Raw genomic sequence first — 26559 nt, 5'->3', positions numbered from 1 at the left:
TGCAGCATGCCATGCCTGAGTTTGAAAGCATAAACCAGTGTTTCTCAAACTTTCAAAATGTCAAGGTCTCCCCTTAACTCTCAAATGGAGATTTGTACACTGTCAGAGTTACAGACTTGTATGGGTCAATTTAGACCCCCCCCTAAAGGAACCCACAGAGTCCCTTGAATCCGCTTTGAGAACCACTGGCATAAACGGATAGATAAATTCATACAAGCGAAAATATATACAGTATATTATGTACTCAAATATATACTATTTTATATATAGGCTAAACTCTCTCCACTATCGCTGTCAATAAAGGCTTAAAGGACAACTTTAGTTTTTTACAACAAGGGTTCATATTTTAGATTGTAATTAGAGAAAAGAAAAGATGAGCGTTAAAATGTTTTCATTTACTGCTTTCTATTTTATTTTATTTTTTGCGATTTTAGTATTTTGATTTCAGTGGGTGGGTGCATGCATACAAGTGGCTAAATATGTATTTTTAAATACAATAAGCCGGCAATTTACTATTTACACCAGCCCCCATAAGTCACATCTGCCCATGAAAGATTGCGGTGAATCTTGATAATCAGATGCCCCAACCTGGGGGCTTTGCAACCTGGGGGATTTGCATGGCATGCAAATCAAAATCATTAAAATCACTAAAACGCTAGAAAGAAGTAAATTAAAACATTTTAACACTCATCTTTTCTTTTCTCTAATGAATGAATCTAAAATATGAACCCTTGTTGTAAAAAAACAAAGTTGTCCTTTAACAATGCTGGGAAAATAATAACTAAGAAAATAATATACAGGTACTGTATGGATACATATAAAGTATAAAGTCGTCATGTCTTTGTTGCGCCCGCAAGTTACTATGAAAAGCTCCACCGGCTGTGTGTCTGTCAGTCTGTCCGTCACGTCACATCACACTTTTGCCCCTACTCTTATCTCTGCCACCGTTGGCCCTATCAATGCCAAACTTTGCACACACACTCCTTGGATGGCAAATCACAACCTCCGCTCCCGATTTCTCACATGGCCCTCTTCTAGTGCCACCATCAGGCAGATTTTTGCAAAACACATTTTTGGACACTGCTCGTACAGATTTTGGCCTAAAATCACGCAAAGTGGTACACAGTATCTCTAAAGTCATGTCATCAACATGGATCTGTCCCATTTCCCATGTTCCCTCCTGATTGGTTACGATTGCCTGCTAATGTTCGTGTACGTGACGTGACGGTCGCTTATCTCCTGATTTTGGAGTCTTACATAATTATATTTAGGTTATGTGTCATATCTGCCATGTGCAACTTCAAAGCCTACAAGACAAACAGAAATGTGATTGTCAACGACAAAAACACAATTAAATCGTTTAATCTCAATTATTTGTGTGACAATTATATAATTGCCACGTAAAATGTCATAGTGGTGACAGCCCTAGTGTCTGTCTGTGCGTATTCTCTGTGTATGTGGCAGGGTTTTCCCTGGGCTGCAGTCATTCTGACAAACCCTGAGCTGTCCAGCTGCTGCTGCGTCCTGGCACCACATAGCACTGTTTGGGGTTTGTCTCCCTAGCCTCCCTGCACTTACTGGAAGAAAGCATGAAATACGACACTGCATACATACTGTATGTGTAACTTTGTGTGTGTGTGTGTGTGTGTGTGTGTGTGTGTGTGTGTGTGCACGAGAAGTCAAATCTGGAGTGCTAATTTAACTATGAGAGTATACAGATGTACCGGTAAACCGAATGGGCCATTTGCACACTGAGTTGCAAATATATAAAATAACAATGACATTTTTACTGTTTACATACATCCCCTACCTACCATACTGCATGTGTATCTTATGTAAACTTCTACACTTACTTACTCTGGATTTTACTAGTTATCTGTGTACTGTTTGTGTGTACGTGCGTTTTGTGCACTGTAAGTGCGCACACGATTGCACCCGCACAAACGTCTGCGCGACCTGTCTGGCTGCCTGTTTTAATCATTTGTGGCGATTACATAATCCAATAAAACATTACAATCACCAAAAACTAAACATCCAGAAAGCACTGGAGAATCATCACCCCTCAGCGGGCATTGGTGGGACGGGAGGACGGAGGAGAGCTAATGGGTTTAGAAGATGTGCGAGGGGAGAGAGAGAAAGAGAGGCAGAGAGAGAGACAGGGACGCGGATCATGTCCAGGGAAATGGCCGGTGAATCGCTTAACGGCTAAGAAACAGAAGGGAAAACAAAACAGGAGGAAATGCACCTGCCAGACTAGACGAACACTTGGCCAGGAGTTATGTCACTCTGCTCTAGCTGCTGACTTACAGGTAGGGGAGAGGAGTGCAAATGAAAGGGAAGGAGACAGAAGAAGATATTTCTGGACAGGTTGTTAGACATCAGGTCTAGTAGAGCAACTACATGAGCTTCCATCGATGGGGTTTGTTTTTGAACCAATCTGAAGAGCAGAAATTCATTTACTTTCTCAGTGCAGATAAGAGTGAATGAACTGAGCTTCCATAATCATTCTCTTCCAGATGGAATATACAGTATGTGCATGTGAATCAAAGATAATAAAAATGCAGGAAAAAGAAAGAAAGAGAAAGAAAGAAAGAATGTGTCGTTAACTTTATCCCATACAGTAGTTGTTGTTTTGTCTTTTCAATTTCGTGATTCACTCACTTCTAGTTATTTTGGTAGACAGATTAAAGCTACAAGCACAACCCTTTTTAATTGATCAAATGTTAGTTTTTTAAGTATAAAGTTGTCAAATATGTCAGTAATTTTCTTTGTATATTATGTTATGTGACATTATCACAGAAATGTAATTGTCAACGACAAAAACACAATTAAATCGTTAATCACTATTATTTGAGTGACAATTAATCGTCACGTAAAATGCCATAATCGTGACAGCCCTAGTCGGGAGAGACAACTGTTAACTGTTTACGCTCTGCACTGTGTGTTCCGTGTTAGTACATTATATTTACTCCTTGGCACCAACCATTTCCTCCCTGGTTTCATCTCTTCTGACCCTGTGGTTGCTGGAGAACAGTAACTGTTAGCCCCCCTCTCCTGTGGCTGTACCCTTTCATTAGTGGTCATTGTGATACCTCTGTCATTTCTTTCTCTCTCCTTCCCTCTCACTTTACCTCTCTCGCTCTCTCACACACGTGAGCATGAATGCACGCACGCACGCACACACGGACACATGCACGCACGGACCGTGCACACCAAACAGAGCAACAGGTGGAAGATAAGATCAGAATTGACAGCATTCTCTTCTCTTCTCTTCTCTTCTCTTCTCTTCTCTTCTCTTCTCTTCTCTTCTCTTCTCTTAAAGCAGCACTTTTGTAACTTTTTAACAACTATATTTAGTATATTATGTCTCACAAAATTATAAAGAAGTTACATGTTTAAGCAATAACAATCATCTTTCCATAAATGTATAGACTCACAGGGTTCCCTGCTAGGGGCTCGACTGTATTACTATAAATGGGGGAGACAATGAGTTTAATTTTGCCATTTGCCAAGGCACCAAGGCAGAACTGCCAGTCAAAGCGAAGACAGTCAAAGCGAAGACACAGTGCGTCCTCGCCAGACATGCTTTCAGAGCCTCTTGGGTAATGAAGTCAAAGACGTTGGCTGGCCACTGATACCTCAAACTACATATAGTGCTGCCTTAAATATAGCTCCACCTCTGCCATACTAACCCCCTTAACAGCCTTTGCCATGTGTCACTGCCGCTCTAGAGACGTAAACACACAGAGACAGTGTTCACAGAGGGGGGGGGGGGGGGGTGATAGATAGATACAGTAGGTGGTGAGTGTCGCATGAGTCAGTGCAAGATTTCATCTCTAAAACCACACCAGTAACATCCTCCATCTGTCACTCACACTCATTGGATCTGTCTTTCACTTTCTCCATCTCCCTCTCTCTCTTTTGCTCTCTCTCTCTCTCCCACCCCATCTCTGCTGATCCCTTCATTTCCTCGGTCTTTTGTTGCTGACATGCGTGGCCACTGCACGTGCAGCTAACGGTCCCCAAATAATGTGACAGGGCGTGAGAAGAGAGGAGGTAGAGAGAGAGAGAGAGAGAGAGAGTGAAAGGGGGGAGGGTACAGTGGCTTACTGTTTCACACATATGCACAGTAAAATTCTCAGGGTTAAGTTGTTAACTCCGACAGTGTACACATGGGGTCCATTTGGATCCATTTGTGCACCCTTAGAGTAAAATGATCACGCAGGATTTTACTGTGTGGTTGTAAGTGGGAGTGAGCGCCACAATATTCCCCACAAACAGCTTCATGTCTGGCATTACACTGAAGAAAATTGGGTCACTCACAAACACACACACACACACACACACACACACACACACACACACACACACACACACACACACACACACACACGTTATAAGAATGCACTTCTAGGGACACAATGCAATTACGAACTCCACGACATAGTGTCAGCTGCATGCAGTGGCTACTCCCTAGTATAGCATGACGGGCATTTAATGGCAAGGCTATTTTCTATGTACACTTCTGAGAATCTGAGGGTCTGTGTATTTTCAAACTTGACTACCACAAGGTTGAAGGAGCTAACCATATCATTGTGGTAAATCCCTTTATGTTTTCCCCTTTTCAAAGGGCTAAATATTTGATTACAAACTTCAAATACCTTTTTTATAGGGATACATTTCTGCTTTGATGGCTTCATTTATCACCCTCATAGTAACAGGAGACATTTTGACAAAAAGAAGAAAAAAAACTGAACTACTAACTCAGTACTAACCAAATACTATACAGTAGGTCATGCATACATTGTAAGTCATCCAAATTCTAGGTCACTGATGATATTTGGATGTCTGGGGGAAGTGCGGAAGTATTTTGTCACGTGAGAATGTGCGTCTATATATGTACGTGTATTTGTGTACAGGTATGTGCGTGTTGTGCGCATGCGCGCGTGTAATGTGTGTATATGTGTGTGTGTGTGTGTGTGTTAATGTAGATTCATGCTGTTGCTAAGCCCGACAGGCTTAGGGCTGTCATCCCGCGGTAACAGAGTGGGAAAAGTGCCTGAGAAATAAACAGGCCTCAGTTCCTCCTCCATGTGTCATCGCTAAGAAAAGCTAGGTTTGTTTGCGTCCGTGTTGTGGGTAGCTATTTCTGTGTGCGTGCGTGCGTGCGTTCGGGCGCGTGCGTTCGGGCGCGTGCGTGCGGGCGTGCGTGTGTGTGTGCGCATGCGTGCATGGGTATGAGTGTGTGTGTGTGTGTGCGTGTGTGTGTGTGTGTGTGTGTGTGTCAAGTGGAGCAGCGTCATGCTAATTCTGAGGTGCCAGGGGCATGTGAAGGGCACAGTCTGTGGGTCTGGCTGTAGGGTGAGAGGGTTGTGTGCGTGTGTGTGTGTGTGTGTGTGTGTGTGTGTGTGTGTGTGTGTGTGTGTGTGTGTGTGTGTGTGTGTGTGTGTGTGTGTGTGTGTGTGTGTGTGTGTGTGTGTGTGTGTGTGTGTGTGTGTGTGTGTGTGTGTGTGTGTTGTTTTCTCCCTTGAGATGTGACATTTGCTAACCTACTTCTACAGCTGACGTCCTCCATCCACTAGACTGTCTACACTACAGAGTGTTTTGGAATGTGTGGCGATGCATATATTTGGATTCACCATAATTGCATTATTGGTTATCATACGTATCCATAATGTGTGTTTGTGTTTGTGTTGAACCAAGTTTAATTTCATGGAGCCTAGAGTGCAGTTCTGGGGGCCTTCTCACGCAGACACGCACGCTTGTGCGGCACACACACAGTCGCACAGCGGTGGACACATGCATTTAAGTGCCAACATCTCTTTCTTTGTCAAACTCTCCCTCTCTCCCTTTGTCATGTGCAGACGGACACACACACATAAGATGCTCTCTCTCCTCTTCTCATTGTGTGTTAGGTTTGGGATCCTTTAGGATTTGAACAATTCCGGTTCCTTAACAATTCCCTAGCGGTCCGTTTCCTTAACGGTTCCAATAGGCCCTAGGGGTTCCAAATGGACCCTTAGTCGTCTGTAACTCCAAGAGTGTACAAATGGAACATTTGCATCCTCTCAGAGTTACGGCAACGGTATTGTAATTGTATAGCAGACGTGAAGTCCACATAACAGCTCTGACAGTGAGATAAAACCTGTTCCGGAAACGGTTCCAAATAACCGATTCTGGAACCTCAATGCAGAGGCGTCAATTGGGTATGGCCATACCTTGGCTACAAGGGGAAAAAATAAAATGTACTTCTTAAAATAAATTCATCATGCCTGTAAGGTATGGCAACATAGTCATGTTGCCATACCTTAGCTTTTGCTGAACTGACGCCACTGCCTCAATGTTGGATCCGGTTCTTTCAGTTCCTTCAGTTCCTCCGGTTCCGGTTCCCAACCCTGATTGTGTGGAGTTGATGTGCAGTACTCATACATGCTGTCCAGGGTCAGAGCCAAGACCAACACACAGAGAATAGACGTTCAGAAAATAGCTGCGTTGCTCTCAGCCCATTGGGCTTTGAATCGCTCGGTCTGTCATCTTGTCCTTCTGACTGCCTTGACCAGGAGACTGAAATGTGTGGCTTTTTTATAGAGTTTTTGTCTGGGAGATGACTTACAATTTCCTGAACTTCCTTTCAACTGCAACATCGTGGAAAAGGCTCGTTTATTTAAACTTTGCACGTTTACTCACACTCTTGCCATGTACAGTATAAACCCCCCCCCCCCCCCCCCCCCCCCTTCCAAAATGAAACTACATATTTGTGTACACGATCGCCTCACACGTGGTCCCAAGCATCTTGCAAAAGAAAAACACACATATCACCGTTGTCGGGTGGAAACCTTGTATGTCCAAAACCGTTCGTTTTGTATTTATCATCTAAAAAATGTTCTAAACTAGTGAAAACAGCCGATCTACAAGCACACAACGCCTCGCGATTGTGTGCTTGTAGATCGGCTGTTTTCACTAGTTTTGTGCATCGGTCTTGTATGATGAAGCAGGGCTTTGCTTTACCAAAAGACGTACCGGTACACATTTGAAACTTGGAGATACGAGGTTTCTACCCGACAGTGACAATATGCAAATTACAACCTCACATGCGACCACATGCATGCATGCTCACATGCACTCACGCATGCATGTGTGTGACTTGAACAGCGAGTGAACCCACTAACTCAGGGTCACACTATGTCTGATACCTAATCCAGTTTTCTATATTTAGGCCGATACCAGTGCTGGGAGGAGATGGAATTCTGGCTTGGATTAAAGACAACAAGTTCTCATAGGCGTGCATATCTCCCTTTCAACTTAGATCCCAACAAAGACACACTTTGAAATGACTGATTGGCCTGGACAGCCGGGGGGCTTTCTCGAGGGGTGCAGTGAAATCCCCCAGAAACATGAGTCAGCAACCATGGGCTTGAACGCGGGACCCCCGGCTGTGTCACATCGAAATGGTCCGCCTTCCATCCTGTCTGCCCCACAGTAGGGATGGGACGATATGAAAATTTGTGACCAAAGAAATCGCGATTTACCATATTATCGTGATAATCAAAATCCATTATCCTGGGGTGGAACATTTGCCAAAAAATAGCAGATCTACAAGCTCACAACGCGTTGCAACGCAACGCGTTGTGAGCTTGTAGATCGGCTATTTTTTGGCAAAGACATTTGATTGAGTGAAAAAAAGACTGTATCAAGTACGTATATTATAAGTACCTTTTACCAGTTATAGAGTGTTTAAATGGTACCGGATATGCAGCTCGGCAAATAAAAGGTGAATTGATCCCAGTGCACGACAGAGGACGATATCACAATAAATTAAATCTCCACGATACGATTATCATGAGTGTTTTTTTGTCACGATAAACGATAATATCGCATATCGTCCCATCCCTAACCCACAGACACTTGTGCCGTCCTGAAAAATATATGACCCTTGGTTGACCTTGAAATGTGTTTATGGGAAGACATCCTTTGACCAAAGCTTGTGTCACACTGATACAAGTCCCCCTGGTCACGGGGCATAGAGGGGGTTTGCGTGGGAGGATAGCTTTGTGCGGTCAATCAAAGCATGGTGTCTGATGTGGCTGTGCTGACCGCTTGGTCTGTGTATATTTGTGTGTTAACTTGTGAATTTAGTGACAATCTCTCTCAGCAGTTTTTTTTTTTTGCGCCTTTATGTGGTTTCCCAATACTGTGCCGGCTATATCCTATACAGCTTGTGGAACCGAATGGAAGAGGGCGCCACTTCTCCATTGAACTCAATGGACGTGGCCGCCCTATTCTATTCAGTACGGTCTCCCTATTACAGTGAATAGTGTCCTCAAGCTTGATACCACTTTCCCTTTCCCTGGTTTCGCTTGAAGACAGCCTATTGTTTGGTTTGGTAAATAATTAGCCAAAGGAACTCGTTCCTTGAAATGGAAATGAGGCCTGTTTATTTCTCAGCGTGGTTCCTAGCCGTCTAGAAGAGGGTCTGTGTGTGTGTGTGTGTGTGTGTGTGTGTGTGTGTGTGTGTGTGTGTGTGTGTGTGTGTGTGTGTGTGTGTGTGTGTGTGTGTGTGTGTTTGTTTCACATATTGTGAAGATATATTGTTTTCTTTTTAGAACTTAAATGTTACAGTGGAAGTTAAAGAGGTCTCATTGGGCTGATGCTTTGTCCAAACATGGAGATGACTAACATCATAGATGACAAAACCTGATCAATCCCTACAACCCCACCCACTCACTTAGATCAGCCAACACAGGGATGCTGACAGAACCCTCGTTAAAACCCCAGGACAAAAATCCACTCGTCCTAGACAATTTGCCCTCCTGGCCCCCAAACTGTGGAATAAACTCCCTGTCCCACTTAGAACTACAGACTCACTCCCTAGCTTCCACCGTGGACTGAAGACTCACCTCTTCAGACTCCACCTAAACCCATAGCACTACTGTAACACTTCCCCTTCCCCTTGATGACCACACATGAAGTTAGATAGCATGTTTTAGGTTTTAGAAAAGTATTTCTATGAAGTTAGAGAGCATTTTTTAGGTTTTAGAAAAGTATTTCTACTGCTTAGGTTCGTGGTCTACCTATGTTTTAATTTTTTCTACATTGATATTCCTATGCATTTGTTGTACTGGTGTTGATGTACTGACATATTATCTTGCTTATTATATTGATGTATTATTATTGTGATACTTTTATTGTCTCCACCAGCCGAAGGCTGAGGGAGAGTATGTTTTCCCCTCCGTCCGTCCGTCCGTCCGTCCGTCCGTCCGTCCGTCCGTGCGTCCGTGCGTCCGTGCGTGCGTCCTCGCAGTTTGTGAACAGCTAATCTCAGTCACCGTTGGCCCGATCGCTGCCAAACTGAGCACACACACTCCCTGGATGCCAATCTAGAACCTCTGCCCCACATTTTTCAAATCAGCCTCATGGTGGCGCTATAACAGGCCGATTTGTGTGGCCTGGTTGTTACCAGCTAATCTCCGGCGCCGTTGGCCCGATCGCTGCCAAACTGAGCACACACACTCCCTGGATGCTAATTCAGAACCTCTGCCCCACATTTTTTAAATCAGCCTCATGGTGGCGCTATAACAGGCCGATTTGTGTGGCCTGGTGGAGACCTGTGCTCGGAAGAGCACTGCTTCTAGTTGTATTTGTGATACTTGCTTTGGCAATGTAAACGTATGTTTTCTCATGCCAATAAAGCTCCTTTGAATTGAATTGAATTGAATTGTATTACCTGCTTATTGTCTCCACCAGCCGAAGGCTGAGGGAGAGTATGTTTTCCCCTCCGTCCGTCCGTCCGTCCGTCCGTGCGTCCGTGCGTCCGTGCGTGCGTCCGTGCGTCCTCGCAGTTTGTGAACAGCTAATCTCAGTCACCGTTGGCCCGATCGCTGCCAAACTGAGCACACACACTCCCTGGATGCCAATCTAGAACCTCTGCCCCACATTTTTCAAATCAGCCTCATGGTGGCGCTATAACAGGCCAATTTGTGTGGCCTGGTTGTTACCAGCTAATCTCCGGCGCCGTTGGCCCGATCGCTGCCAAACTGAGCACACACACTCCCTGGATGCTAATTCAGAACCTCTGCCCCACATTTTTTAAATCAGCCTCATGGTGGCGCTATAACAGGCCGATTTGTGTGGCCTGGTGGAGACCTGTGCTCGGAAGAGCACTGCTTCTAGTTGTAAATCGTTTTGGATTAAAAGCGTCTGCTAAATGCCTAAATTGTAAATTGTAAATTCATGACAGACGTGACGTCATAGATCCACAGGGAAGTCATGTTATTAGACCCTGTGCTGTTTTTCTTCACGGGACACATAATATGTTTCAAACATAGGATACACAAACCCATTCAGCTCAGAGACTTTACATTTGTACTCTATGAGTTCAATTAACACTGAGGAATTTACTGTGTGTGTGACCTGTGACATGTGATGACATGTCACAGGTCACAAGCAGGCGTCCTTCTTCTTCTTTTGTGTATCGGCATCAAATGTCTGTGCAGCCATTCCCTCGTCTCTGGTCCCACTAGGAAGAGGCACTCCTCTGAAAGTATGATATGAAAATTTCGTGTCACGATTATTGTGACCAAAGAAATTGTGACTTACGTTATTATCGCGATAATCAAAATATTCCCCAAATCCATTATCCTGGGCGGAACATTTGCCAAAAAAAAAAAACAGCAGATCTACAAGCTTGTAGATTGGCTATTTTTTGGCAAAGAAACTTGGTAGAGAGTGAAAAAAGGTCTGTATCAAGTACGTTATTTCCAGGTCCGTTTTTACCAATCATAGAGCGTTTAAATGGTACCTGATATGCAGCTTGGCAAATAAAAGGTGAATTGATCCCAGTGCATGATGGAGGATAATTTCACACTAAATTTAAACATCCACGATTATTGTGAGCACGATAATAACGATTATCGTCCCATCCCTCCAGGGGACAGGTGATTATGTGGTCGGCAGTGGAACGGGCATCACAGTGATTCCATCACAGTGGAATCACAACTAGCTCTGTATCGTTTTAAGGCTTTCCAGTTCCATCCCATGATGCACTTGCTGCTCTGTTGTTGGTTGTAAACATAGTGACTCACCGTGGCTTTAGGTTTTGTGTCAGGTCAAGTTGGCCCGTGTGGAGAATGAGACGAGGTTGCTGTGGCCACATCACATCCAGGGATTAGTCCAAGCCCAGGGGGTCACAGCGCTAATCTAATTAGGCAGCAGGAGAACCACTTAGCAGATGGAAAGATGCAATATCCAGGGGAATCCCTGCATCACTGAGAGGAGGACATTCACTGCAAAGCATACGTGTGTTCAGTGCATGCACATATACTGTATGCACGTATGCAAGTCCAAGTTTGTTCCTTTAATTTAGAACAAAAAACGTTTCACTGTATAAGGTTGTTTGGGGTTAACATATAGGTTATATTATATAGTAGGTTAGTTTAAGGAGCTTAAACATGAAACCCATGCATTTCTTCTTGTATGGGCCGTTCTGTCCTTGATATCAGCTGTGGTGATGTCGGTCTCTGCGTACTTTCTCGTGTGACGTTAGTCTCGTACTCATACGGACACTCATACGGACATAGGGACCTACAAGGAGCGTTTAGCATCGCTCAAAGATATCGCTTTATTTATTGCCATGTTATATTCATGTTCAATCCATATTGGATTCTGTTATAAACATGAGTGGTAAGCTCAGTCCCTTCTCTAACTACAGTAACTAACTAACTAACTAACTAACTAACTAACTAAACAACCAGCATGATTAGGGAGAATGAAGGGAAAGGGGAGTATTATCTGGTGTGTGGGGGAGGGGAAATAGCCTTTTCTGCTTCACCCAACAGGTGACTGCCCATATGGCTCAGATGAGTGCACAGAGGGGAGCTGTTTGGGGTTAAGTGTCTTGGGCGAGCAGGGGGTCTAACCAGTGACCCTCCCATTCCCAGACAGACAGCCTCTCTACCCACTCAGCCACGGACACCTATATGCATACAGTACACCAGGGGTCTTCAACGTTTTCAGGCCAGGGACCCCTTAGCGGAGAGAGAGATAAGCAGGGACCCCCACTAAATATTATATAAAATTGTGTTGCAGATCATAGATTTCATAGCACTGTCATCCTGTTGGAGTAATGTGTATTTTCAGACATTTAACCACTTGAACCATTACATTATTCTACAAACCTCTTTCCCAAAAATAGCCGATCTACAAGCTTACAACGCTTCCCAGCGCGAGGCGTTGTTGTAAGCTTGTAGATCTGCTATTTTTTGGCTAATGTTCCACTCAGACTAGGGATGCTAGGGTTCAAGTGGTTAATGTAAAAAACATGTTCCTATCACAACGATTTGGCGGCCCCCCTATAATAACTCTGAAGACCCCCTAGGGGTCGCAGACCCCCTGTTGAAGACCCCTGCAGTACACAGTAAACATCCTCTTGAGTGTGCGAATGTACACAAATGTACACTTTTGTGTGCTCTCAGAGTTTTGACCATTTCCCAGTATGTAGACCCAAGATGGGACGTTAGTTGACAGGCCGTCCTGGGTCCCTGTCACCCCTGGAGATAAAGCTCTAATTATAGAGTGTGTTTGGCACACACTGGGAGGGAGACAGCTCTGTCAAGAAGACTGAGGTGTGGAGTGCACACACATGCATATGTGCTGTGGATTCTGTGAGCTTTGAGAACCAGTGCAATATCACAAAGGGTTATTGTGTCATGAATTAATGCTGCAATCCTGAACTTGACCAATCGGTATTTATATTGTAGAGTATAGAAAGGTATCTGCAATAAAGCAGACAGCCCGCAACACTCCAAGTTAGATGAAGGCTTTTAGGTGCACGGCTCAAAGAAGCACAACTTCTTTCTCATATTGTAGAGTACTAGAGGGTTGCGGCCCTTCGGGCCGCTCCCATCTAGTTAAAAAAAAAAAAAAAAAAAAAGTAAAAAAAAAAAAAAAAAAAGTAAAAAAAAAAAAGTTAAAAAAAAGAAGAAGAAAAAAAGTTAAAAAAAAAAAAGTTAAAAAAAAAATTTGTGGCGGAACTATTGTGCCGCAGCGCACGTTTCCGGTCGGACATATTTGACCGCCGGACGCACTGGAGAGAAGTGACTGTTATGCCTCTGCTATTTCTCTGCACTCACTGTGGAGATGCAAACACAGTGGTGTCAAATTTCACTCTCTCTCTCTCTCTCTCGCTTGCCCGCCCCCCCTCCCCTGTTGCCTCCTCTCTCTCGTGCTTAGCGAATGAGCGGACGGCATAGAGGTGGGCGGTATTATTCCCTACGTCCTTCTCCCTACCGTTGAGTTGAACTAGAGTTGGAGTGGATGCAGAGTGGGCGTGCCATGGGCTTGGAAGTGGGATGCGGCTTTAAGCCAATTGTAAATATAAGATGTCAACACAATATACCTATACAAAACTAGCACAACTTCAGTGGTTGTAAGTAGTCTCCCGACTCATTCCATTGAGAAATGTAGACCCTGATGGTGGGTAGGAGGACACCTACTGGCGGACAGGTAGTACTGCCTGAACCTCATAACCAAATATCTTCCCTGGACAACTGTGTCTTGGTTGAGCGGTCTCGCATCACATGTGGGAGACCTGGGTTTGAATCCTATAGGTAGTGTGTGTGTGTGTGTGTGTGTGCGTGCGTGCGTTCGTTTGTGCGTGCGTGTGTGCATGCGTGCATGACAGTCAGTTGTCACGGTCTGCAATGGTGTGGTGTACATGTGCCTAGTTGTGAATGCACTGTTCTTTGGTGCATTTCTGCACAGCCCAACGTCTCTCTGTCTGTCTCTGTCTCCATGGATGCGTGGTGGTGGTGGTGGAGCTATCTGTCTCTGTTTTGGTGAGGTCATGTTGAAAGAACTTCAGTCCTCCAAAACAAAACAGTAAAACTGGAAGCTATAACCTATAAATGGAAACCTGAATGTCTAAACCCATGAGCAAAGGCAATGGATCATCCACACACGCAGGGGCGTCACAAGAGGGGGGAGGGAGGGGGGGACTGAGTTACTAGGGCCCAAGGTGGAGGGTCCCTAGTAACTATAGCAGATATACAAGCTCACAGTCCGGCACCGAGTGCCGCGCTGCGAGCTTGTAGATCTGCTATTTTTGAAAAGTTGTGAAAATTTGTGAAAATCTTTGAATATATAATATATATATTTTTAAGCGAACATTTGTAACTAAAATTTTGCTTCTGGGGGGTCCCTGGAACTAAATATTTTGAGATGGGGGTGCGTGGCCAAATACATATCATCTTGGGGGTCCTTCACATGAAAATGTTTGAGCACCACTGACATGGAAAAGTAGGTTTTTTGCACACATTTTCACGATTTTTCAAAAATAGCAGATATACAAGCTTGCAGCGCGGCATCGGTGCTGCGCTGTGAGCTTGTATATCTGCTATTTTTCAATAGTTAACATTCATGGGGGGCCCGCAGTGAATCCTTGTACCTACCCAGGGCCCAGAATTTGGTGTGACGCCCCTGCACACATGTGCGCACACACCCACACACACACACACACACACACACACACACACACACACACACACTCATATACACACACATAAACTGATGCACGCACACAAAGTCACAAACCCATGTACTCGTATTCACTATTGCATATTGTACACACGCGCACACATGCACACGCACACTCTCAATACACACGCAAGCATGCACAGACAGACACTCGCACCACGTCAGCGGAACGCAGTGCGTATTCCAGCCCTCCTTGTGACAATAATAAAACCAAGGGCCAGGAAGGAAAGAATGACCAACGCTGGACACGTGGATTGACCGATCACCCATCTGTCATGTCATCGCGTCCCCATTCCCTTAAACTCACGCGGCTCCTCCATGCCTCTTCTGTCCATTGGCAGATACTTAATTGAGTTGTTTTCTTTCGACTGCTATAGTTTGTTTTTCGCTTGTGTTTATGCGTCTCTGTAGAAACGCTGTCCATTTGCGTTCCTTAGAGCTGTTAGGCCCGGAGGTCAAAGTTGAGGGTGATTTGTTTGATTCACTTCCTGGTTGAGCCGGGCTGTCTGCCATCGCTCCGTTATGAGCAGTATTGAGACAGCTGGAGCCATTAAGGGGAATTGGAAAACAGCCTGTTGATTATTTATAGTGTCAAACTGTGTTTACTCTTGTACAGGGTGGTAATTACCTAGACACGACATTGTTGGGCCAATGGCAGGGCATTACAGGGCATTGTCTCGATATTATTAATAATGTTGGTTGGCACAAGTTATGTGTGTACTTATGTTGTTGATTCTTGAACTGAGCACAAGAGAAGTTCTGATTAGCAAGACTCCAATCTCTTGGAGATTTCACAAAAGTTGTGAACGCGGGGCGCCCGCTGGCCTACTGGTCCAGGCACTTACCACATAAGCTCAGTGTAGCCTGACAGCGTGTCGCTGGTTCGATTCCTGATCCCGACCAGATTTGCTGCGTGTCACTCCCAATCTACCGTATCACCCCATTTCCTGTCAGTCTACTGTCCTATCAATAAAGGCATAAAAACCCCCAAAACATATTTAAAAAAATAATAAGAATTGTGAAAGCATTATCATTTTACAGTATGTCTGAAATGTTGCAAATTGCATAAAAAGATTTTGTATTGTATTGTCTTAAGTTCTTGGTGCTGCTGTCTTTAGAGTTCAAAGTTTTACCATTCTAAAATGACAGATTGCTCTGTCTCCTATATTGTATCTTTGGTGTAATTTGGTCTTTGGTGTTGCTGTTGAATCTAATTGTTTCAGCCAGGCCGAAGAGGTGGCCGATACTACTGTATAAGTTTGTCCGTCCCTCCATCTGTCTGTGAACAGCTAATCTCTAGCACCTTTGGCCCGGCCGATGTACACACTTCCTGGAGGCCAGAGCAGAAGCTCTGCCCAAAATTGTTCACATTGGCCTGTTATTGCGCCACTAAGAGGCCGATTTCTGCTAATTATTACTCCTACAGATTGTGCAAACATCACGCAAATCGGTGCACATTATCTCTATAGTAATGTGATCAAGGCAGATCTGTCCGATCTTTCATATTCCATCCTGATTGGCTTAGATTGGCTTCCAAACACGGAAAGTGTGGCCCGTTTTGAACAAAATGCCTCAAATAATGAAATGTTGCATGCGCATTCTCACTAAGCCAAGGAAGAACCTCCATCCCACATTGCCTCTCTATTACAATCATTAATCCAAATTAACATTTGGATAAACCCAGTTCCACAGTGAAAAGTTATCCCCAGATACCACACAAACTCATGCCTATATTAAAAACTCATTCCCAGCCAAATCACCTTTCGTCACCTTTTTTCCGTAGTCCCAGCCAGCCAGATCACCTTTCATCACCTTTTTGATCATTTTTTGAATTTTGACATTTTTAGAGAAAAAACTGACCATTTTAGGTTCATATGAGTCCAAGCATTGGATTTGTGATGGAAATGACGTCATCGCCAGAAACCGGAAATGGAGCGTCTCTCCAACGTAAACAACATGTTATTTTCACATTGGAAGCCATTACAGCAACGCCGCTATATCTCAGCATCAATACATCGGATTTTGATCCGGTTTGAAGTGTCTATGGCGTCTATTGCGTGTCCCAGGCGATAGTAGTTAGGTTTTTACACCATCAAGCGCGCGTGTGACGCACAGGGTCCCACGCTCTTCCATGCTAACGCTAATGTAAAGTGGATGAGCAGGCTAATATCATGAGGCCTAATAGCAAAGGCCGGAGACCTAATCGTTGGCGCTATCTAGTGGTACATTAAATCCACTACAGCCTACAATTATTTCATGCCGGCTAGAATGATGTACTGTAAAACTGAAAAATGTATAATATTCCTGGCTTATAAGCGCACAAGCATATTGTAAATTGGCTATGAGAGAGGTTTACTGCAGTGTCAGTATTTCATCTAAACTCAAGCTACAAAATTGCGTCGCAAAAGCTACAACATTGCTGCACAGTCGCCATTGATGCTCAAGCCACACTGCCTAAATGGAAATGGAAAGTGTATAGTAGCACAGAGCACTGGTTTCTACCCTTAACGTCACTGTGTAGCTTGATTTCTGAGAAAATTACTTGTAGTAGTAGTGCAACAATTAATCAAACTAATCACACTGATAGTTGCAGCCCTTGCTCCTGTTGCTTTGTTACCTAAACTAATACAAGCACGTCATTTGTGATAAGCTGCAGCCAACTCTTGATTTCTGCTTTTGGAGAGCATAGCTGTGATTATTTCCCTAGCGGGAATCAAACCAGAATCTCTTGAACTCCATCCACTAATGCTCCCCCTGCATTGTGAGGCCTAAAGAACTTTGATACTTCTTATCTCATATCTAAACAGAAACAGCTAAACTATAACAGGGATGGATTGAGCTCTGGGTAATGCTACACAGTAAAACACAGCAGTGTTCATTCATCCATTTTTAACTCCCAGCGTTACATTAAAACTGATGGTTTACTATGTTTGTATTGCAGGGGTCTTCAACGTTTTCAGACCAAGGACCCCTTAGTTGAGAGAGAGATGAAGCAGTGACCCCCACCACAAGCTTTTCATAGATTCCATATAATATTGTTTCATCGTTTGACGGTGTATTTTGGATTCATGTCAATTTGTGTTTTAAGATATTTAACCACTTCAGCCGTCATTACCTAATAAACTTGACCTTTTACTCTGTGCTTAGTCTGCTCTTTCTCCCCTCTACACCAAACCTCTTTGCCGAAAATAGCCGATCTACAAGCTCACAAGCGTTGTGAGCTTGTAGATCTGCTATTTTTGGCTACAGTTCTCAGAATATGGACGCTAGGGTTCAAATTGTTAATATAAAAAGGATTGGAAGATTTGGAGGACCCCCGTAGTAACTCTGAGGTCCGGACCCCCTGTTGTATTGTGCACACTGTTAATGTGAAATGGTAGAGGTGTTCATTTTGGTAAAGGGCAGGCTGGGTCCCTGTCACTGTCACCATGCAGCCTCTCAGTGGTCATCATGGAATCTATCCCTGTACAGAATGTGTCATGTCAGCATAGTTTACTGTTCATCAGATATGTCCAATTGGGTCAATGTATGTACCGTATATCACGTTCTATATCGTGACTTGTGAGCTGCAGCCGGGGTATCAGTTCCCCTCTTTATAGGACACAGAAGGCCCCCTTCTGTGTGTGTGTGTGTGTGTGTGTGTGTGTGTGTGTGTTTGTGTGTGTGTGTGTGTGTGAGAGAGAGAGAACGTGTGTGAGCAACTACCCCAATATCGTGTTCATTTTTATGTTTTACGTTTTAGGCATCTTTGGCATGTCGCTCTTTGCTGGTGCATGGAGTTCAACAGTGGAACAAGCTTCACTTCATTCACAAACATTCCGCTCTGATAGTAGCAAGGTGTGCAAAGGTCAGGGATTAATTTTAACTTTTGACCGGGTCTCGGCTCCCCAGGGGTCTATACTATAGTATAACCAATGTACAAGCTGGCGATTTGTCATGCTGCAACACATTGTGTGAGCTTGCAGCTCTGCTGTTTGCCAGATTCTTCCCATTTATGACATGCCCTGAAGAGGGATGCTAGGGGTTCATAGCATAAGCGGTCATAATGAGGACATACAGTATATCATTAGATATCCCAAAAGCTTTTAAAACTCAATCTTTTTGTATTTTTATATAACAAATCTCTAAAAGTCAACTCAAATGTACTGTTGTGATGACATAGATAGACTCACAAATGTGATGACATAGATAGACCCTAAATATAAATACTATACTCTTGGGCTGCTACGATCTTTATCCAACTCAAGATGACGGGCAGCCGGTGCATTACTTGTTACTTTAAACACAAACAGAATATTGGAGGTGAGGTGTCTCTCTCTGCCTGCATCAGCTGTGCTGTATGCTCTGATCATGCAGTGTGTACAGTCCAGACTCCAGACATCCGATAGCTGACACTGTGATTGGGTGCACAAAACACCCCCCCCCCCCCCCCCAGTTCTGAGCTAAACTCATTATTAGTATTTTACTGTACCAAATACAATTGACAATTGTCAAGCATTGCTGTATCAAACACAACACATATATGATATAAAATATATATAGTTACAAGGAGGAAGCAGTGAAAAATATTTTGGTGAATTGTTTTCCCTGGTACACTCAGACTTTGACCGTGTCTCAGCCTCTAACAGAGCGAAACAAGCCAAATATCTGCGTCGTATCAGTGCCGTTGACATGCTCCTGAGACACTGCAGCCATTTTGGTAAAGGTTACCCTGATAGGCCCACTCAGCGCCTGATGGAGAACACGACAGGTCGGTGCTTGGGAGCGTCTGAGTCCGCTGTGCTAGCTTTTGAGGATCATGACCGAGCGTTCCGCTCAGCATTAGAGGCCACTTGATTTCCAGGGAAACCAAGCTAGGACGAGGAAACCAGGCCAGAAGGCCAGAATCTGTTATTAGCCGCTTGTAGAGGTTGCAGTGTTTTCTGTGAATAAGGGATTTCCTTGACCACAAAATGCTAACAATGTAATTGTGGGCTCGCCTGGAAGGCGAGCACACGTATGTTATCTTCATTATTTATTTCTATACTATACTAGTCAGTATCCTCAAAACTTTGGCGCGATTCATCTCCTAAACGCTTACACCTTTCAACACCATTCAAATTTTTATGTGTTCAGCTTACTGAGGACAAGTGTGCGTGTATTTTTCATTTTGAAATGTTTTGTAGTATAATTATAAAAAAATAAAAATGTTTAACTTTAAGCACCCAATGCATTTTCAATGGGTTTAGACAGAGTGAGACATAGGAAAGGGACCCATGTTTATATTAAGTCGCTGTGGCTGCAATATTCACACTTCAGATATGCTATTTATATCAATGCGTTCACACAGGTCTGCTGTCTGATTTGATCCAAATGTCTAAGCTGTGTGATGTATAAAACTATAGTTATAGTTAAAACTATAAATAAATGTCCCTCTACACTCTACTGATTGACACAGCTGTGATTAAAGGCTTGGCTGTCATTGGCTGTTCTGTGGTGATGTAGCCTTACATAAGTCGGCCCTGCAGTGACAATGTGAAAGTCTCGTCAGAGACGTCTTAATGTAAGGCTAGTGGTGCTGCAAAGTAACCAAGTACATTTACTCAAGTATATACAAGTACTTGTACCTACAGTACAATTTTGAGGTACTTTTACTCTACTTTCCATTTTTGTTACATATACTCTACTATAAATACAGCATTTGACAGCTTCAGTTACTTGTTATTTTGCAGATTTTATTATTAATAAAAAAACATAGATGGACCACTTAATACTGCTATGAAGTTGATCTACAATGTGCACGCACGCACACGCACGCACGCACACACACACACACACACACACACACACACACACACACACACACACACACACACACACACACACACACACACACACAACAACTGTTACTGTGGAGACGTTTGCTTGTATTTGTCTTTGAGACATGTTTTGTAGTGTTTTAGAAATTTTACTTAAAAAGAATAAGGGATTATTCTAAGTTATAGTTTTGCTTAGGCTTGCACCCCAATTGTTTGGCTACAAATCGGGAAAAATGGTCTACATTTTTTGTGCTGGATGTGCTCTAATTTGTGCAGTTGAAATCATCAATTGTGCTTTTATATATATTTATATATATAAATATTTATATGGTTATGAATTAGCAAATTTAGCAGCAGTTTACTGATTGCCGGTGCAGCAGTATTTCATTGTAGAAGATAGCAGCAGAACAGTGGTGTCGTGTAGAATATCTCAATAATGATAGCAGCACAAATTATAAAATTTACGGCACAATTCAGCACTAAAGAATGACACCATTTTTATTATTGTGGGCTCGCCTGGAAGGCGAGCACACGTATGTTATCTTCATTATTTATTTCTATACTAGTCAGTATCCTCAAAACTTTGGCGCGCTTCATCTCTTAAACGCTTACACCTTTCAACACCATTCAAATTTTTATGTGTTCAGCTTACTGAGGACAAGTGTGCGTGTATTTTTCTTTTTGAAATGTTTTGTAGTATAATTATAAAAAAATAAAAATGTTTAACTTTAAGCACCCAATGCATTTCCAATGGGTTTAGTGAGGAAAGGGACCCATGTTTATATTAAGGCGCTGTGGCTGCAATATTCACACTTCAGATATGCTATTTATATCAATGCGTTCACACAGGTCTGCTCTCTGATTTGATCCAAATATCTAAGCTGTGTGATGTATAAAACTATAGTTATAGTTAAAACTATAAATAAATGTCCCTCTCCACTCTACTGATTACACAGCTGTGATCAAGAATCAAGTCCGGGCGATGGGATGTAAATCCCATAGCCATATATCCTAGAGCCCGCAGGGACAGTCAGCCATATTAGTGGTTGTTGTTGGTTGTCAGGGAGATATCAAAAATGTCCAAGTCAGATCCACAAACACAATAAAAGCCATGCTCCACTCCTCAGTCTGGAGTGGCCACATAGAAGAACGCCTTGGTTATAGACATAGTGGAGGACAGATGTGATCTGGGATTGTTAGCCTACAGTATATGCACTCAATATACTCCACTACAGTTGGAGTCCATTTGACAGTTGCTGGTTCCCAAACACAGAATCAAAAATGTAGATCTAGAACACATAGAATATGTACAGTACAGTAAGGTTCAGTAGAGTACAGTAAAAGTACAGTAAGGTTCAGTAGAGTACAGTAAAGTACAGTAAGGTACAGAAAGGTACAGTACAGAAAGGTACAGTAGAGTACAGTACAGTAAGGTACAGTAAAGTACAATACAGTACAGTAAGGTACAGTAGAGTACAGTAAAGTACAGTAGAGTACAGTAAGGTACAGTAGAGTACAGTAAAGTACAGTATAGTAAGGTACAGTAGAGTACAGTACAGTAAGGTACAGTACGGCACAGTAGAGTACAGTACAGTATAGTACAGTAAGGTACAGTAGAGTACAGTAAAGTACAGTACAGTAAGGTACAGTACAGTAAGGTACAGTAGAGTACAGTAAAGTACAGTAAGGTACAGTACAGTAGAGTAGAGTAAAGTACAGTACAGTAAGGTACAGTAAGTTACAGTAGAGTACAGTAAAGTACAGTAAGGTACAGCAGAGTACAGTAAAGTACAGTACTGTAAGGTACAGTACAGTACAGTAGTGTACAGTAAAGTACAGTTAAGTACAGTAACGTACAGCACAGTAAGGTACAGCAAGATACAGTAGTGTACAGTAAAGTACAGTACAGTAAAGTACAATACAGTACAGTAAGGTACAGTAGAGTACAGTAAAGTACAGTAGAGTACAGTAAGGTACAGTAGAGTACAGTAAAGTACAGTATAGTAAGGTACAGTAGAGTACAGTACAGTAAGTTACAGTACGGCATAGTAGAGTACAGTACAGTATAGTACAGTAAGGTACAGTAGAGTACAGTTAAGTACAGTACAGTAAGGTACAGTACAGTAAGGTACAGTACAGTACAGTAAAGTACAGTAAGTTACAGTACAGTACAGTACAGTACAGTACAGTACAGTAAGGTGCAGTACAGTATAGTAAGGTACAGTACAATACTGTAAGGTACTGTACCTTACAGTACCTTAAAGTATCCTATTTGTTGGGTTGGAATCGAGCCCACACTGTTTCGAAGGAACAGTATTTCTAGTGTTTTCATCATATCTTACTTTCCATTTTTGTTACTTAAACTCCACTACAATTACAGTATTTGACTGCTTCAGTTACTTGTTACTTTGCAGATTTTAGAATTAATACAAAACATAGGGAAACCTGGAGGTCCTTGAGGGTCCATTGCTGGTTCCCAAAGTGTGGTTCGGTTACCCCCGAGGGTCCCTGAAAGGTTTCCAGGGGGTCCATGGCTGGTTGCCAAAGTGTGGTTCGGGTAGAGTACAGTAAAAGTACAGTAAGGTTCAGTAGAGTACAGTAAAGTACAGTAAGGTACAGTAAAGTAGAGTACAGTAAAGTACAGTAAGTTACAGTACAGTACAGTACAGTACAGTACAGTACAGTACAGTAAGGTGCAGTACAGTATAGTAAGGTACAGTACAATACTGTAAGGTACTGTACCTTACAGTACCTTAAAGTATCCTATTTGTTGGGTTGGAAGCGAGCCCACACTGTTTCGAAGGAACAGTCTTTCTAGTTTGTTATGTTGTTTAGACAGATCTTAGGTTTGATGTTTACTTGGTATCCCAGTTTATTTGTTTCTTTTCTGCTTATGTGACCATGTATCCTGTAATTTGTTGACGAGCATTCATTCCATTTGCTCTTGCACTAGCAAGTTGGTCTGAATAAGAGCACCTGCTAATGCCTAAATTGTACATTTTTGTATGGTGTTTTGCACCGTGGGGGTAATCTGCTGCTACCTATATAAATCCATTAATAAGTGGAAGTTGCTCAAATACATGGAACCAATCCCAGAGCTCTGCACAGGCAAGGCTCACGATTCAGCATTGGCTAAACTCCAGTTAAGTGAGCTCGTAAAAGCCAGAGGTGCTGTTGTAGTGCAAGAGGAAAGATAAGAGGTTGTGAATGGATGGAACCAATGACACCTCAAAGCTCTGATCATCTTCACCACACACTCTCTCTGTCCACACTCCAGTCCATGCAACATGTTGACGTCAGAAACAGACACAGACACTAAATTATGTATTGAATTTGGAATGTATTAAATAATATATGCCTTAAAGCACACACACGCACACACACACACACACACACACACACACACACACACACACACACACACACACACACACACACACACACACACACACACAGGGCAGTAGTGATTAGAGCTTTATTGGAATGTTAATGAGCTGCCGGCTGGACTCTAGCAGTGAGGTATTCAGGTCACGACACGGAAAATAGGGATTAGGAACTGCTACAGGCCACACTGCTCACATAAAGCACTGCAATAGTATTTTAGAATATGTGTGTAAGCCTGCGTGTGTAACTGCATGTGTGTGCAGTACTGTGCACACCTGCCCCATGCCAGCTCGCCTCTGTGTGCTTTCTATACAAATGTATAATGGTGCGATGTACGTACATGTGAGTGTTTATGTCCAAAGCAGATTTAGTTGGGAGACTGTTGTGTGAGTGTTTATCCAATTATGTGTCAGCAGGGGGGGGGGGGGGGGGGGGGGGGCTTGGGCGTGTGTAAATCCCAAGTTTGTGCATCTTTGTGTCCTCCTCAAATCGTCTATGATTGATACACAGCTATGATTCTGTGTAGGGTGCAGATATGGGTGAGCCTTGTTCAGGAGACTGCCTGTCTGACCTATCTGGAGCTCTGGGTATCTGTTGCTAAGGCAAAAGCTAAACTTGGATAACTCCAGGATCAAAGTATATAGGCCTATATATCGTCGCTGTCCGATGAAAACCTTGTATGTCCAAAACCGTTCGTTTTGCATTTATCATTTTAAAAATGATTTAAACTAGTGAAAACAGCCGATCTACGAGCACACAACGCCTCGCACCGCGAGGCGTTGTGTGCTTGTAGATCTGCTGTTTTCACTACTTTTGTGCGACGGCCTTGTCTGATGAAGCAGGGCTTTACTTTGCGAAAGAACGTACAAATTTGAAACTTGGAGATACGAGGTTTCCACCCGACAACGACGATATATATATATATATTTATTTTATTTTATTCCATGCACAGACTGACAAGAATGTAGCATTTTGTCCGAAGACGCCGAATGTTTCTAAAAACACATTTTGAATGACATGCACTTGTAGAGTAGAACCAGGACACTTTTAGCTTTCCCACTGTGCCAATATTATTTTTGTTCTCCAAATATTCCGAGCACATAGTCACATTACATAGGCTATACAAAAAACTGCTTAAATTGTATCACATAAAAAATGTTTATAAGCCGCCTATTTGCAATTCTTGCCAATAAGTCCTTATTTCTTCATGGACGACAGACTTTTGGTAAGAATAAATGGTCAAAGCTGAGGTGAATAAAAAGTAACGAAGTGAAGGATGGAGAAAGAAGGAAGAGAGAGATCGACCACAAAGTACAGGCCGGCGTCTGGCAGAAACAGGGAGGCCAATTGCTTCTGTTTCTGAGTAAACAAAAACAAAAAAGGACAAGAAAATGGAATTGGGGAGGATACGAAACCTGCTACACCCTTTGGCTGCAAATGGGGGGAATTCCCTTTCAGAGATACACAAATTATATGTCAAATAAAGATATATGCATATATGCATGAAAACTGTCTAATTTGCTGCAGTGGCGTCTTGGGAAGTATAGCTGCAGAGAGAGACAAGGTTAAGCCTCCTGTCACCAGGGTGCTACTCAACACAACCACAGTCTGCTGCTGGGGTGTTAATTTACCTTGCTCAAGGGCCACAGAGGAATTGTTTAATGATCCGGTGCAACGGTTCAAAAACTCAGTCCTGAAATAGTCTGAACTGAATTGGCTATAGCTATTTTAGTTGGCCTTTTAGCCTATACATGTCCCTCTTGTTAAAACCTTCTATGGCAAGGCCAAGTTTTGCACTCTACATACAATGCTGTTGTACATAGAGATGGTATGAGTTGTATGATTATATTTTGAATTTTACTTTTTACTTGGAAAAAGTGAAAGCATCTACCTTTAAAAAGGAGGTATAAAGTTCCAAAAGTCAATAAGATCAGACTACAGAAGTCCTTTGTTCACCAGTCGATTTTGAGGCTAAATTTAGAATCTGTCTGAGGGGTAATAGAAGAATGAAGGACATCACTGCTCTTGTCTTCATGTTTTTATGTAATAAATGTTTAGTTTGTTTGTGTGTGTGGTATGTCAAATGTGTGTATTATGTGTTGCATACAAGGCTCAAGACAAATGTATGTAATATTGTGTCATAATATATATCTCTCATAGACCTTCCTTCAGTGGCTGTGTCCTGTCTACGTCACATTATGTGTTTTTTGTGCATTACACAATGATATAAGTTTCCTGTAACATGGTACTTTCACACTGTGCCAGGTTGGACAAAGCATTTAGACATTATGGGACATACAGTACGTGCTGCCCCTGGCACTGCAATAATCCATCCAGTTCATTGAGAATGTCTTGCCCCCGAGGGGACGTTTATTAGTTAGGTATAGAAAGTGCTTCAGGGTCGAGGGTCAACGCATTACGTTTCCTATTCTCAAAGGGCTCATTCCATTTCCATATCAATCAGTCAGCACCACTAACCACCTATATACTTCATTGACCGGAGTCCCCAGGGGTCTATACTAATCATCCAAAATGTCTTCACGAAGACTAAATCTCTTTGCCAAAAATAGCCAATCTATAATCTCTGTGAGCTTAATAAATGTGGGCCTGCGTGCATTCAGATAGATATAGCTAGTGCTGATGGAGTAGCCACATATAGATAGCATGTTTATAGTTAACATAGTTTTGGAAATAACCATCTCTCTCTCTCTCTCTCTCTCTCTGTCTTTTTTGCAGAAAAACTGTATAACTCCAATGGACGTGACTTAAGGAGGGCACTTTTCTCCCTAAAGCAAATATTTCAGGTAAAACAAAAAAAGACACTTGCACACACACACGCGCGCACACA

General features: G+C 42.8%; 1 protein-coding gene across 1 annotated transcript in view; it reads left to right on the top strand.

Annotated features, from left to right (window-relative positions):
• The window catches only part of fhod3a (formin homology 2 domain containing 3a), a gene marked incomplete at both ends in the record, with an annotated part of 106866 nt that overhangs the window by 41174 nt on the left and 39133 nt on the right, over positions 1-26559 (top strand). Inside the window, one exon of the mRNA XM_080735570.1 lies at positions 26448-26515. Coding sequence (XP_080591696.1) covers positions 26448-26515 — 68 coding nt within the window. The remainder of the gene's footprint in view (positions 1-26447; positions 26516-26559) is intronic.

Source organism: Nannobrachium achirus, assembly GCF_963921795.1.
Source record: "Nannobrachium achirus genome assembly, chromosome: 10".
Classification (NCBI taxonomy): domain Eukaryota; kingdom Metazoa; phylum Chordata; class Actinopteri; order Myctophiformes; family Myctophidae; genus Nannobrachium; species Nannobrachium achirus.
This window is presented reverse-complemented; position numbering and strand designations above follow the sequence as displayed.